The sequence below is a fragment of the Globicephala melas genome, chromosome 5 (genome assembly GCF_963455315.2).
Source record: "Globicephala melas chromosome 5, mGloMel1.2, whole genome shotgun sequence".
In the NCBI taxonomy this organism is placed as follows: domain Eukaryota; kingdom Metazoa; phylum Chordata; class Mammalia; order Artiodactyla; family Delphinidae; genus Globicephala; species Globicephala melas.
In genome coordinates this window covers 1325386-1341643 of record NC_083318.1, presented here as the reverse complement: position 1 = coordinate 1341643, position 16258 = coordinate 1325386, and the positions used below count along the sequence as shown (strand labels likewise).

Below are 16258 nucleotides of genomic sequence, written 5' to 3'. Positions count from 1 at the left end.
CCATCTAATTTAAACTGTCCCGAATTTTTAAGAGTTTTAATCTTTGGGGGCATTTCCCATGTTTACATATAAATCTGGCGGCTAACAAACTGAGATCCTGCAGCTGGATGGAGTCCTCAAGACCCGGCATAACAAAACCAAAGGGTGAGATGACAAAGGAGAGCTCAGAACTCCCTTCCCCACAGTTGAGCACAAAGGACAGAGAAATATTGGGGGGTTGTGTAAAGTTCACCTCAACAGGGGCCTCGGGGGCTGGGGGTTTAGATGTATGAAGTAAGGAAAAAGAAATAGGAGAAAGAGAGAAAGCCTGCTGTTTCAGCCTGCCCCTCTGCGTGTGTCTATTCAGGCAGTTCCAGTCTGCCGTGCTCTTCCACAAGGGCCAGTGGAGGGAGGCACTCCGTCCACCACCCACCAGGGTGATCAGACCCAGAAACCAGTGCTGGTGGGACTCTAACCCACACCTGGGACTTTAACCCAGGAAAAAGAAGTTGAGAAGTTTGTGACGACTGGGCTTCCAGCCACTGCACAGTATGAGGATTGAACCTCTGTCACTCTCAGAAATCTCCCCTCAAGGAAAGCCCACCGGACCAAGATCTGCACGGTGTGAGGCAAGCCTCTCCCACCTCTGTCACCTGTCAGGGTGAGCCGGCGCCAGCCAGAGGGAGCATGGCCTCACCAGCTAAGGAGTTAGGCTGTAGGTGCCCAACACTCACTTCTCAGAAGGATGCGACAGAGAAGTAGGAGAGGACAGAGCAAGGAGTTGTAGAGAGAGAGAAAGAGATCAGGAGAGGGAAAATGGACAAAGGGAAAATGGAAGGGGAAAGCTGCCTGAATGAGGATAGTGACACCCCTGGGGCAACCGAAGGCAGACTTACCAATCCCTGCAGCACTGAAGCAAAGATTCAGGTGGCCACGTGTCAGCTGCAAGGAAGCTGCAATCAGCTATACCAGATGGGCCCAGATCCTCTCTCAGAGGGGCAAGGAAAAAAAGAAGGCCCCACAGGTCCCAGCAGAGTTGCCAAAAAGTGTTACCAACCTGGGCCCTTGGACTCTTTAATCAATAGAAATCGACAAGAGACCAGATGAGAATTTCAGGCAAGGCTTCATTGGGGCTCGTGCTACAGCACAAGGGAGCAAGAACAAGAGACAGGTTCCCTTGCCTGCCCCCTGAGAGGACCTGCTTGGGTCCTTAAATGGGATAAAAATGGGGGTGGGTCTGTGCGTTGGGGTCTGCCCACCCCCTTGGTGCCATGTGCAGAGATGATGCACCGTGCCCTGCTTTTGTTCCCAGCACCTCAGAAATGGCAGTTTGTTTGTGGCCTTTTTGTATCCTATTGCTTATTATTGTCCCAGCTTGCCCATGCATGCCGTTATTTTTAGTCACTTGTAGTTTCTTTGTATCCTATTGCTCACGGAGACGTTTGTCCAGGTGCAAGCACTCTGGTAGAGGATCCCAAGTCCCAGCCTGGCTCAGTTTTTTTTTTTTTTTTTTTTTTTGCGGTACACGGGCCTCTCACTGCTGGGGCCTCTCCCGTGGCGGAGCACAGGCTCCGGACGCGCAGGCTCAGTGGCCGTGGCTCACGGGCCCAGCCGTTCCGCGGCATGTGGGATCCTCCCAGACCGGGGCACGAACCCGTGTCCCCTGCATCGGCAGGTGGACTCTCAACCACTGCGCCGCCAGGGAAGCCCCTGGCTCAGTTTTGCCATCTTAGCAGTATTGAATTTTCTGATCCATGAACAGGGGGTGCCCTTTCATTTATTTAAAACTTCAATTTCTTTTAGCAATGTTTTGTAATTTTCAGTGTAGTGTATAAATCTTGCTTTACCTTTCACTTTTTTTTTTTTTGCGGTACACGGGCCTCTCACTGTTGTGGCCTCTCCCGTTGTGGAGCATAGGCTCTGGATGCGCAGGCTTAGCGGCCGTGGCTCACGGGCCCAGCCGCTCCGTGGCATGTGGGATCTTCCCGGACTGGGGCACGAACCCGTGTCCCCTGCATCGGCAGGTGGACTCTCAACCACTGCTCCACCAGGGAAGTCCTACCTTTCACTTTTGAAAGGCATTTTTATGCGGTAAAGAATTATAAGTTGATAGTTTTTTTCTTTCAGTAGTTTAAAGATGTTATGCTGCTGTCTTCTAACTTGCTTTGTTTCTCATAAGAAATCTACTATCACCCTTATCTTTGTTTCTTTCTAGGCAATGTGTCCCATCCCCCCCCCCCCGGCTTCTTTTAAGGTTTTCTCTTTATCACTGCTTTCAAGCAATTTGATTATGATCTAACTTGGTGTAATGTTTTTCATGTTTCTTGTACTTGGAGTTTATTAATCTTCTTGGTTCTACAGCTCAGCTTGGGAGAATTGACATTATTATTTTGAGTTTTGTAGTTCTTAAACATGTATGTGTCTCTGTTATGGAGGTCTTCTCTGATTTCTTTCATGAGTATTTTATAGTTTTCAGTATACAGATCCCATACATGTTGTATTGATTTCTATCTAAGTATTTAATTTGGTGGAATAGTTATTATAAATGGTAATTTCTTTTTTAAAAAGTTTATTTGTACATGTTCATTGTTAGTGTATGGAAATATAATTGATTTTTGTATTTTGATCTTGTATCCTGCAACTTTGCTAAACTCACATATTAGTTCCAGGAGGTGTTTTGTTTTGTAGATTCCTCTGGGTTTTCTACACAGACATTTATGTTATCTGTAAATAGGGACAGTATAGTTCTTCCTTTCTAATTTATATGCCTTTTATTTCTTTTTCCTGCTGTATTTCATTGGCTAAGACTTCCATTATGATGTTGAATAGGGAGGAGACCAGATTTGGAGAGTGAGATCATGGGTTTGGCTTTTGACCTTGATTGTCATTAAAAGAGGTGTTCATTTACAAATTTTAATTTTAGGCCTTTTCTTTCTGCTTAATTAAAAAACTTGACAGATCTTTCTTGAATAAATGCATTGTTTATGTTTGATTTTGGAACTTTATTTTATTGTGTATTCACAGGCTCTGGTTTCCTCTGTTGAAGGCATTGTGATGTTACCAAGGAGCCATGCAGAGAAAGGCAGTGGTCCTCTGGCTGCCCCAGCCTCTGACAGTGTTCTGGAGGAAGGCTTCATGCCCAGTGATCAGTGTATCTACATAAAAACTGAGCCCTCTTCCATTTGGGACCAAGAACAAGAGGCACATCATCAATTTGCCAGGTAAGAAATCTTCACTAATTACCTTAAATCCTACTTATTCACCTGCTTTATCCTAATTTAGAGTTTCCCAAGCTCCAGGTTTAGTTATTTAAACTTTCAGAAGTTTTGTATGAGCACACGAAAATAAAATGGATCTAAATGACAGAAACCACTACAAACACCCTCTCTCCCTCAAAGAGCTTCTGGAATAGAGGGTCCATCCATGGGAGCCTGCTCCGGGATTTGAGTCAACATCGCAATGAGAGGTTGGTGAGAAAAGCATCATCTTAAGGCGTGAAAACCCACTGTTGCTGCTGGAGCCCTGGCTGATTTCCTCATTACACTTGTTCTCTCACTCACGGCCTTAGAAAATGAAGTTAACACTGCCTTCAAAGGGCAAATAGTCCTCAATACCACCAAGATATTACTAATTTCAAAGCTTCATTCTGTGAAAATAGAGAAGAAATGTCTCACTTGTATTTGCCTTCCTAGAATCTTAGAGTTTCGGAACAGGCAGGGATGCTTCTGCTGCCCCTTCTCAATCCTGAGAAGTCTCGTCGTGGGTTGGAGCCTGTGCCCCTCATCACTGTTTCTTTGCTCACGTTGTCAGCCTGACTCACTTCTGCTTTGGGTGGGGACATCCACTTCCTGTTTGCCCAGCCCTCTGCACTCAAGTCAGTTAGGTGCCTGGAAGGAGCTCCTTGAAGCCACTGCCCTGAAGAGGGTGAGAAGGTGGGGGCCTGGTCCTGGCCCTTCCTTCCTAATACATTCTCGCTGGGCTCTGGGTGGGTTTTAGGTAGTTGTTGTGTCGGTTCCAGCCTACAGATAGTGATGCTCTCTAGGCTGGGAGTGCCTGAGGCACTGGTTCCGCCTGTATTCCTCACACCAAGCCCCCACAGACATTTCCTCCATAGGGGCCAACGCTGTAGCTGGACCAGCCCTTGTGGTTCTTATGATCACAGGACACGCTTCAGCAAAAACCATTAGGGAATTTGAGGAACAAGATTTATCATTCACAAGTTCTGGAGAGTACACAGAGAGGTTATGGGTAGAGAGAGAGAGAGAGAGAGAGAGAGTGCATGGACCTGGGCCTCTGCCTTTATTAGGGTTTGAAGGTGGGGTGTCTAGGTTTTCACGGATTCACTCTTTACTGGCTAATTTAAAGCATAAGAGCAGGAATTAGGGCACAGGAAGGTTGAGAAGCCATGTCATCACACAGTCAGTTATCTGGGTTACCCAGGGCTTTCTGGAAGAGGGAGCTTCATCTGGTTCCTTCTCTGGTTGTTTTGCCAGCAGCTGTGTTACATAGCTGGCAACATGTCTATTCAGGATGGATGTCTTTGAAATGGATGCCTTGGCAATCAAAGTGTGATGTCAGGCATGTACACCACAGTGTGTACATGGGATGATGTTTGACAATAGAGCACTCTGCTCCCAAGAACCCGTAACCCTTTTTTCCCATAATTTTCTTTTGAAAGAACAATTGGGCAGGCTTTTTCTACGGAAGACCTCTGTGAGAATAGGGTCCTAATATTTGGACAGCGCTTTCTGAATTCTGGATTTATATATTCTACTCGACATTCTCCACTTGGACATCTGATGGTCACTTCAGCTCCGATCCTCCCTGTGCCTTTTGTTTAGCAGATGTGGCATAATTGACTTCTGTAACTGACTTAGAAAATACACTGTGTTTTAGCCACTTTGTCTTACAAGATATTCTTTGTGTCGCTTGTCCTTTCTTAAGCTAGAAATCAGCTAGGGTTTGTCTCTTAGTGGGAGAGATCATAGTTGTTAGATGGCCTTATTGAGAACTTCTGGGTTTCCAGCTACAAGAGCATCAAAGTGGGAGGACGCTCCAGCAGTCCCAGCTTAACTCCCTCATAAGCTGCCCCCACTCCTACACACCTCTCCAGGTCCAGCAGAGGCAAGACCTGAAGCTGTGCTGTCAGCAGTGGCCCTCTTCAAGGAAAACCAAAGTGAAAGCACACAGAAAAATGGAAAAAGCCTGAAAACGTCTGCCTGCGGAGCAAGCAGAGCTAATCGGACCCCAGGTTTCCTTCTTCCTCAGCCTTCTGAAGACCCTCACTGATGTGTTAATAAGCAGTTACCGTAAAGGGGGATTAATACCTTGGGCCCTGGCAGCAGCAAGATCGGGTCTCAGACCTCAGCTTTGCCATTTCTCAGTTGTGTAAGGCTGGGAAAATTGTTTCACCCCTCCGAGCCTCAGTTTCCTCATCTGTAAAATGGATCTAGTGCCTGCCTAATGGGATTATGATGAGGTTTCAACACAACAATCCTCGTGAAGTGTTTAGTGTGGTATTCGCACATGGTAAGTGTTTGATAAACGTCAACTATTATGAATCCCATATTCAAGGAGCTCGTGATTTAATGGGCCAAGGTAAATTACGGTATCGCAGATGTGGTCCCCGCTGTAGCAGGTGTGTGGCCAGGAGTACTAAAGGAACCGGGCAACTCCCTGCCCAGGGAATCAGGCACCTGAGCAGTTTGTAGAAATTGTGGGAGGGAAATTTTAGGCAGGAATACAGCATGTGCCTGTGGCCCTGGAGTGTGAGAGGACGTGCACAGTCTGGTGATGGAAGAAGGAGAATCCAGTGTGGGCAGAGGGTAGACTGGGGGTGTGTTGGGAGCGCAGGCTGGGGCCAGCTGGGAGGAGTCCAGGGTGCATCAGCTCTGCTCAGGAGCTGGAGGCTGAGTCTGTAGGTCATTGTGCTGCACCCAGGGATTGGCTCTGAACAGTTGTGTGAACTTGAGTTCATTACTAGCCTCTTTGTGTCTTGGCTTCATCATCTGTAAATTGCAGATAATAAGTAACACCTACAAAAAATAACGCAGGAGACTGCATATAAGAAGTTTATTTGGGGTCTTAAGAATTGCAGTTCAGGAGACAAAGATTCAGGAACCCCCGAAAGAGTGTTCTGGGGAAGAGAAAGAGTCAGGGACTTATAAAAACAAAAAGCCACAAGATTGTCAAAAGTTGCCTGGCAAGAATTGGGGATTGACTCTGATACAAGTCAGAAAACATTTGTCCTTAAGGAATCACAAATTGTTGCAGGGTAGGGGTCTGACAAGTAGATAGGGTGTCCCGGGTTTCTGGCAGAGGTTCTGGATACCCTCACCAGGTTGAAAGGTCAGATTCCATCCAGGCTGAGACACACGAGTCCCACTTCCTCAGAGGCCTCCTGGCTCCGTTCTGGGGACTGAGCAATACCGTCCCTGTTTCGATTTTCCTTCCACACCTCTTAGGATTTGAGTTAATCTGTGGAAAGCTTGCAGAAGAATGTCTGCCCATAGAACTGCATAAGTGACAGCTGTTAGTGGAGTAGTAATAATACTTTCCCAAGGTGAAAAGCTCCAAATTACTGTGTCAATCAGTGAATGTCTTTTCATCTTCTAGGAAGGTGCTGCTTCAAACACTGAAATGTAAATGTCCTGTTATTTGTTTTAACGCCAAGGATTTTCTGAGAACAGTGATGCAGTTTTTTGGTGATGATGGCATTTGGAAGTGTGGTATGTTTTAGTTTTTATAATCTCCTAAACTTAACTTTCCAACAGTGATTCCTCCTGGGAATGGGAGCACCACAAGGGCTGCTGTGTTTCACAACTCGTGGGTTGGGGGTGGAAGGGAGGTCGCACAGCTGCGATGCACTACCTGTGTGGCCATGTGCCCTGAGCGTGAGAGGCACTTTCCCTCTGTGTTTTAGATTATTTGAATTTTTTCAAGTATATGTTACTTTTGTAATTTAAAACAGGAAAGAAGTAAATTATGCAGCATGGGCAGATGGGATTTGTTGTTACCACAAATAGCTTATATATAAACTTTCTAAGAATTAAACTAAAGTCCAGAGTAATTAACATCAAAACAATATGAAACACGTTTTTTATCTTTCATTTAAAATTGTAAATAAGAATTTTTAAAACCTTTTTTTATTAGATGCACAGATATGTAATAAAGCAAATATTGAAAGAATGTTCATTGTAGATTCTAGGTAGTAGATATATGAGTGTTGACTGTACAATTCTTTTCAAGTTGAATGTTTGAAAATATTCATAACAAGATACTGGAAAACTTTTTATTGTACAAAATTTCCAACACGTACAAAAGTGCCTGTGATACGACAAGAAATGTATATTTGGTCTTTGTCCCTGGTTCCCAGCACTCAGCTCCCAAAACCCATATGGTCTCCAGAGTGAGGAGTGTCTTTTGTATGCTGATGGAGGACTGGTGCCTGGAGGCCCCCATGGCTTTAGGGTGGGCGTGGTCAACAGGAAGAAGAGGCACCATTAGAGGAGTGGTGCTCAGGAAGGGGAGCAGGGCTGGAGAGCAAGTTAATCACCAGTGGCCAGTGACTTAATCAATCATACTGATGTAACAAAACCTCCATAAAATCCCCTCAACGGTGGGGTTCCTAGGTGAGCTCGTCAAGGTGCTGGGAGCGTGGTGCACCTGGAGAGGGTGTGGAGGTTCTGCGCCCTCCCTATGCCTTGCCCTACGCATCCCTTCCAACTGGCAGTTCCTGTGTTGAAGCCTTTATGATAAACGGGTGTCGTAAATAAGGTGCTTTCCCGAGTTCTGTGAGCCATTATAGCAAATGATGGACCCTGAGGAGGGGTCGTGGGAGCCCCTATTTATAGGTACAGGAGGCCCTGGACTTGGGGCTGGTGCCTGAAGTGGCGCCATCTTGTGGGGCTGAGCCTTGACCTGCAGGGTCTGCACTAACCCCAGGTAGTTTGTGTCAGAATTGAATTGAGTTGTTGGACACTGGCTGGCGTGTGCAGAGAACAGCAAGTGTGTGGTGGGGAAAACGCAACAGAGTACACAATACCCAATTTCAACAGCTATTGACTATGTCCAGTCTTCTCTCCCCTATAACTTCCCACATTTCCAAATCTCCATCCCCTGGGTTATCTTGTAGCAAATCCCAAGCGTCATATTATTGACCTGTAAATACTTCAATTAGATGAGTAAAATATGAGGATTTCATTTTTCAGATGATGCCGTCATCATCTCCCCACAAAATTAGCCATAATCTTTTCATATTATTAGCTATCCAGTCAGTGTTTGTACTTCCCCAGTTGTCTTTAAATATTTTTGTTTGTTTGTTTTTGTTGTTCACAGTTTGAACTGGGATCCAAACAAGGGTTAGTGTTATCCTATACTTGGGTTTGGTGTTTCTTTTACTCTGTATATTCTCTCCGTCTGTTGTATTTTCTTGCAATTATTTCGTCGTTTTTAACAGACCAGGCTTTTGTCCTGTAGGATTTCCCTTTCTTGGCATTTAGCATGTTCTCTCTCTTCTCTTTCTTGTAAATTGGTAATGAGATTCAGTGGCTTCATCAGATTCAGGCTAGATTTTGGGAGTGCAAGACTGCTACATAGTCCTGACCCTAACTCCGAGTGGTGCTGTGTCCTTCTGTCAGGAAATACATAATGTCTGGTTGTTTATCTTTTTTGTGATGTTCAAATTGTTATTGTGACTTCATATGTTGAATCTTCTCCATCTTTCTTATTTATCACTTTACCTAGAATCCAGTTTCAGTCTCTTCATTTTTTAATTTAAAAAAATTTCCTCTTTCCCATCTTCATTTTAAGAAAACTTAAGGGAGTTCCATGATGCTCTAGTGGTTAGGATTCGGCACTCTCACTGCCATGGCCTAGGTTCATTCCCTGGTCAGGGAACTGAAATCCTACAAGCCACATGGTGTGGCCAAAAATTTTAAAAAATGAAAATAAATTTAGGAACTTCCCTGGTGGCACAGTGGTTAATAATCCACCTGCCAATGCAAGGGACATGGATTCAAACCCTGGTCTGGGAAGATCCCACATGCCATGGAGCAACTAAGCCCGTGTGCCACAACTACTGAGCCCGTGTGCCACAGCTACTGAAGTCTGCGTGCCTAGAGCCTGTGCTCCTCAACAAGAAAAGCCACCACAATGAGAAGCCCGCACACCACAATGAAGAGTAGCCCCCACTTGCCACAGCTAGAGAAAGCCCACACGCAGCAACGAAGACCCAAAGCAGCCAAAAATAAATAAATAAATAAATAGATTTTTTTAAAAAAGGAAAAAGTTTAAAAAAACTTTTTTTAGGGCTTCCCTGGTGGCACAGTGGTTGAGAGTCCGCCTGCCGATGCAGGGGACATGGGTTCGTGGCCCGGTCCGGGAGGATCCCACATGCCGTGGAGCGGCTGGGCCCATGAGCCATGGCCGCTGAGCCTGCGCGTCCGGAGCCTGTGCTCCGCGACGGGAGAGGCCACAGCAGTGAGGGGTCCGCTTACCACAAAAAAAAAAAAAAACAAAAAACTTTTTTTAAATATAAAAATACTTACGGCATTATCTATTGCACTTATTTGCTTTTGTGTATTGCCAGTTTAGTTTTTATTTCAGAAATTTTGTTTTGTTTTGTTTTACTTTGCTTTCCTGAATTCTTTCATTTCTTCATTAAGCTTTTCTTTTACTAAGTCACCTAATCTCTAAGTATTTCTAATTCTGAGTTCTTTGTTTTTCATAACTTCTATCATTCTCTTAATTTTTCTTAGCTCATTTAAAATCTGTTTTGTTGGCATTTATTTTTCAGTTACTGCCATTCTCCCCAGTGTGAGGCTTGTCCTGGTGGCTTTAGTTTATTAGTTATAAGAGTTTATAGGGACCAGCCCCCAGACCACTCCAGTGCTGTCAGAAATTCCCCACGGATTTTTCAAAAATATATGTTGAGCAGGAGTTCTTCTCGCCCTGCCCTGGACGGTGCCCCTGGAGCATCCAGGTCACCCCTCAGGTGCCTGAGGCTGAGCAGTGGCATCATTTCGTGTTCCCAGCGAGCCCCTTGGATCCCCACTGTGGTGGTGCATCCAGGGAGCAGCTTTCTTGGGGATCAAGATGCCATGTGGCTGACAGGGTCTTGGTGCTCCAGCTGGGTGTCAGGCCTGAGCCTCTGAGGTAGGAGAGCCGAGTTTAGGACATTGGACCACCAGAGACCTCCTGGCTCCAGGTAATATCAATTGGCGAGAGCTCTCCCAGAGAGCTCCATCTCAAAGCTAAGACCCGGTTCCACTCAACAACCAGCAAGCTCCAATGCTGGATACCCTATGCCAAACAACTAGGAAGACAGGAACACAGCCCCACCCATTAGCAGAGAGGCTGCCTAAACTCATACTAAGTTCACGGAAACCCCAAAACACACCACTGGACACGGTCCTGCCCACCAGAAAGACAAGATCCAGCTTCATCCACCAGAACACAGGCACCAGTCCCCTCCACCAGGAATCCTATACAACCCACTGAACCAACCTTACCCAGTGGGGGCAGACACCAAAAACAACGGGAACTACGAACCTGCAGCCTGCGAAAAGAAAACCCCAAACACAGTAAGTTAAGCAAAATGAGAAGACAGAGAAATATGCAGCAGATGAAGGAGCAAGGTAAAAACCCACCAGACCAAACAAATGAAGAGGAAATAGGCAGTCTACCTGAAAAAGAATTCAGAGTAATGATAGTAAAGATGATCCAAAATCTCGGAAATAGAATGGAGAAAATACAAGAAACGTTTAACAAGGACCTAGAAGAACTAAAGAGCAAACAAACAATGATGGACAACACAATAAATGAAATTAAAAATTCTCTAGAAGGAATCAATAGCAGAATAACTGAGGCAGAAGAATGGAAAAGTGACCTGGAAGATAAAATAGCGGAAATAACTACCACAGAGCAGAATAAAGAAAAAAGAATGAAAAGAATTGAGGACAGTCTGAGAGACCTCTGGGACAACATTAAATGCACCAGTATTCGAATTATAGGGGTCCCAGAAGAAGAAGAGAAAAAGAAAGGGACTGAGAAAATATTTGAAGAGATTATAGTTGAAAACTTCCCTGATATGGGAAAGGAAATAGTTAAACAAGTCCAGGAAGCACAGAGAGTCCCATACAGGATAAATCCAAGGAGAAACATGCCAAGGCACATATTAATCAAACTATCAAAAATTAAATACAAAGAAAACATATTAAAAGCAGCAAGGGAAAAGCAACAAATAACATACAAGGGAATCCCCATAACGTTAACAGCTGATCTGTCAGCAGAAGCTCTGCAAGCCAGAAGGGAGTGGCAGGACATATTTAAAGTGATGAAAGGTAAAAACCTACAACCAAGATTACTCTAGCCAGCAAGGATCTCATTCAGATTCGACGGAGAAATTAAAACCTTTACAGACAAGCAAAAGCGAAGAGAATTCAGCACCACCAAACCAGCTTTACAACAAATGCTAAAGGAACTTCTCTAGGCAGGAAACACAAGAGAAGGAAAAGACCTACCATAACAAACACAAAACAATTAAGAAAATGGTAATAGGAACATACTTATTGATAATTACCTTAAATGTAAGTGGATTAAATGCTCCAACCAAAAGACACAGACTGGCTGAATAGATACAAAAACTAGACTCATATATATATACTGTCTACAAGAGACCCACTTCAGACCTAGGGACACAGACAGACTGAAAGTGAGGGGATAGAAAAAGATATTCCATGCAAATGGAAATCAAAAGAAAGCTGGAGTAGCAATTCTCATATCAAACAAAATAGAGTTTAAAATAAAGATTATTACAAGAGACAAAGAAGGACACTACATAATGATCAAGGGATCAATCCAAGAAGATATAACAATTGTAAATATCTAGGCACCCAACATAGGGGCCCTCAATACATAAGGCAAATGCTAACAGCCATAAAAGGGGAAATCAACAGTAACACAATAATAGTAGGGGACTTTAATACCCTACTTTCACCAATGGAGAGATCAACCAAAATGAAAATAAATAAGAAAACACAAGCTTTAAATGATACTTTAAACAGGATGGACTTAGTTGATATTTATAGGACATTACATCCAAAAACGACAATACACTTTCTACTCAAGTGCTCAGGAAACATTCTCCAGGATAGATCATATCTTGGGTCACAAATCAAGCCTTGGTAAATTTAAGAAAATTGAAATCATATCAAGTATCTTTTCTGACCCCAATGCTATAAGACTAGATATCAATTACAGGGAAAAAAAACTGTAAAAAATACAAACACATGGAGGCTAAACAATATGCTACTAAATAACCAAGAGATGACTGAAGAAATCAGAGAGGAAATTAAAAAAATACCTAGAAACAAATGAAAATGAAAACACAATGGCTCAAAACCTATGGGATGCAGCAAAAGCAGTTCTAAGAGGGAAGTTTATCAGTACAATCCAACCGCAAGTAACAAGAAAAATCTCAAATAAACAACCTAACCTTACACCTAAGGCAATTAGAGAAAGAACAAAAAATCCCCAAAGTTAGCAGAAGGAAAGAATTCATAAAGATCAGATCAGAAGTAAAAGAAAAAGAAATGAAGGAAATAATAGCAAAGGTCAATAAAACTAAAAGCTGGTTCTTTCCAAAGATAAACAAAATTAATAAACCATTAGCCAGACTCATCAAGAAAAAAAGGGAGAAGACTCAAATCAACAGAATTACAAAAAAAGAAAACTACAGGCCAATATCACTGAACATAATACTAGCAAACAGAATCCAGCAGCACATTAAAAGGATCATACACCGTGATCAAGTGGGGTTTATCCCAGGAATGCAAGAATTCTTCAATATATGAAAATCAATCCATGTGATATACCATATTAACAAATTGAAGGATAAAAACCATATGATAATCTCAATAGATGCAGAAAAAGCTTTCGACAAAATTCAACACCCATTAATGATAAAAACTCTCCAGAAAGTAAGCATAGAGGGAACTTACCTCGACATAATAAAGGCCATATATGACAAACCTACAGCCAACATTGTTCTCAGTGGTTAAAAACTGAAACCATTTCCACTAAGATCAGGAACAAGACAAGGTTGCCCATTCTCACCACTATTATTCAACATAGTTTTGGAAGTCCAAGCCACGGCAGTCAGAGAAGAAAAAGAAATAAAAGGAATACAAATGGGAAAAGAAGAAGTAAGACTGTCACTGTTTGCAGATGACATGATACTATACATAAAGAATCCTAAAGATGCCACCAGAAAACTACTAGAGCTAATCAATGAATTTGGTAAAGTAGCAGGATACAAAATTAATGCACAGAAATCTCTTGCATTCCTATACACTAATGATGAAAAATATGAAAGTGAAATAAAGGAAACACTCCCATTTACCACTGCAACAAAAAGAATAAAATACCTAGGAACAAACTTACCTAAAGAGACAACAGACCTGTATGCAGAAAACTATAAGACACTGATGAAAGAAATCAAAGATGATCCAAACAGATGGAGAGATATACTATGTTCTTGGATTGGAAGAATCAACATTGTGAAAATGACTCTACTACCCAAAGCAATCTACAGATTCAGTGCAATCCCTATCGAACTACCAAGGGCATTTTTCACAGAATTAGAACAAAAAATTTGACAATTTGTAAGGAAACACAAAAGACCCCAAATAGCCCAAGCAATCTTGAGAAAGAAAAACGGAGCTGGAAGAATCAGGCTCCCTGACTTCAGACTACAGTACAAAGGTACAGTAATCAAGACAGTATGGTACTGGCACAAAAACAGAAATATAGATCAATGGAACAGGATAGAAAGCCCAGAGATAAACCCACAAACATATGGTCACTTTATCTTTGATAAAGGAGGCAAGGATATACAATGGAGAAAAGACAGCCTCTTCAATAAGTGGTGCTGGGGAAACTGGACAGCTACATGTAAAAGAATGAAATTAGAACACTCCCTAACACCATACAGAAAGATAAATTCAAAATGGATTAAAGACCTAAATGTAAGGCCAGACACTATCAAACTCTTAGAGGAAAACATAGGCAGAACACTCTATGACATAAATCACAGCAAGATCCTTTTTGACCCACCTCCTAGAGAAATGGAAATAAAAACAAAAATAAACAAATGGGACCTAACGAAACTTCAAAGCTTTTGCACAGCAAAGGAAACCATAAACAAGGTGAAAAGACAACCCTCAGAATGGGAGAAAATATTTGCAAATGAAGCAACTGACAAAGGATTAATCTCCAAAATATACAAGCAGCTCATGCAGCTCAATAGCAAAAAAACAAACAACCCAATCCAAAAATGGGCAGAAGACCTAAATAGACATTTCTCCAAAGAAGATATACAGATTGCCAACAAATGCACGAAAGAATGCTCAATGTCATTAATCATTAGAGAAATGCAAATCAAAACTTGAATGAGATACCATCTCACACCAGTCAGAATGGCCATTAGCAAAAAATCTACAAACAGTAAATGCTGGAGAGGATGTGGAGAAAAGGGAACCCTCCTGCATTGTTGGTGGGAATGTAAATTGATACAGCCACTACGGAGAACAGTACGGAGGTTCCTTATAAAAGTAAAAATAGAACTACCATATGACCCAGCAGTCTCACTACTGGGCATATACCCTGAGAAAACCATAATTCAAAAAGAGTCATGTACCACAATGTTCACTGCAGCACTATTTACGATAGCCAGGACATGGAAGCAACTTAGGTGTCCATCGACAGATGAATGGATAAAGAAGATTGGCACATATATACAATGGAATATTACTCAGCCATAAAAAGAAATGAAATTGGGCTTCCCTGGTGGCGCAGTGGTTGAGAGTCCGCCTGCTGATGCAGGGGGCACAGGTTCATGCCCCGGTCTGGGAAGATCCCACATGCCGCAGAGTGGCTGGGCCCGTGAGCCATGGCCACTGAGCCTGCGCGTCCGGAGCCTGTGCTCCGCAACGGGAGAGGCCACAACAGTGAGGGGCCCGCGTACTGAAAAAAAAAAAAAAAAAAAAAAGAAATGAAATTGAGTTATTTGTAGTGAGGTGGATGGACCTTGAGTCTGTCATACAGAATGAAGTAAGTCAGAAAGAGAAAACAAATACCATATGCTAACACATATATGGAATAATTTTTTTAAAAAGGTTTTGAAGAACCAAGGGGCAGACAGGAATAAAGACGCAGAATTAGAGAATGGACTTGAGGATACAGGGAGGGGGAAGAGTAAGCTGGGACAAAGTGAGAGAGTGGCATTGACATATATACACTACCAGATGTAAAATAGCTAGCTAGTGGGAAGCAGCCACACAGCACAGGGAGATCAGCTGGTGCTCTGTGACCACCTAGAGGGGTGAGATAGGGAGGGTGGGAGGGAGACGCAAGAGGGAGGGGATATGGGAATATATCTATATGTATAGCTGATTCACTTTGTTATACAGCAGCGACTAACACAACAATGTAAAGTAATTATACTCCAATAAAAATGTTTTTAGGGCTTCCCTGGTGGCGCAGTGGTTGAGAGTACGCTTGCCTGTGCAGGGGACACGGGTTCGTGCCCTGGGCCGGGAAGATCCCACATGCCATGGAGCAGCTAGGCCCGTGAGCATGGCCACTGAGCCTGCATGTCCGGAGCCTGTGCTCCACAACAGGAGAGGCCACAACAGTGAGAGGCCCACGTACCACAAAAAAAAAAAAAAAAGTTTTTAAAAAAGTAAATTGTAATTAAAAAAATGTTGATAAGAGCCCTTAATTTTGGAACATGACAGCTTTGAAAAGGCAAGTAGAATGAAATAATCTGGCTCGGTCAGTGTCGGCAGACATGGTTACATGAAGTCATGACGGCTGACTTGGGCGGCAAGTAGCCAGAGTGCCTACAGGCTTCCTGTCAACCCAAGTTCCATATCTGCCAACATAGGAGACGTCCCACGCATCAGACAAAAAAGGGATGATACTGGCTGCTTTGGTAAATATAAATCTCTTAGACTACTATGATTTAAAGGTGCCAGAAAATATATTTAGTGTGATGTAATCTAAGATTACAGTTTTATTTAAAGGCAGAGTCCTTGTTTTTGTAAATCACACTTCAAAATGTTAAAGTAACTTCAGAAAGCTGTCACTTAGGATTCAGACTTACGTCCTAATTTATCAGTCTCCCCATCCTTTTATAACTCCTCTCCATGTCTAAAATACTCTGGTACTAGAATGTATTTAGCAAATACCACTTTATTTTATTTTTTTAATAATAGTA

The 16258-nt window shown here is 42.9% G+C and overlaps 1 protein-coding gene across 1 annotated transcript in view; it reads left to right on the top strand.

The window, feature by feature from the left end:
- The window catches only part of POLN (DNA polymerase nu), a 156325-nt gene that overhangs the window by 18626 nt on the left and 121441 nt on the right, over positions 1-16258 (top strand). The window contains exons 4-5 of the mRNA XM_030876705.2: positions 3004-3200; positions 6595-6707. Coding sequence (XP_030732565.2) covers positions 3004-3200; positions 6595-6707 — 310 coding nt within the window. The remainder of the gene's footprint in view (positions 1-3003; positions 3201-6594; positions 6708-16258) is intronic.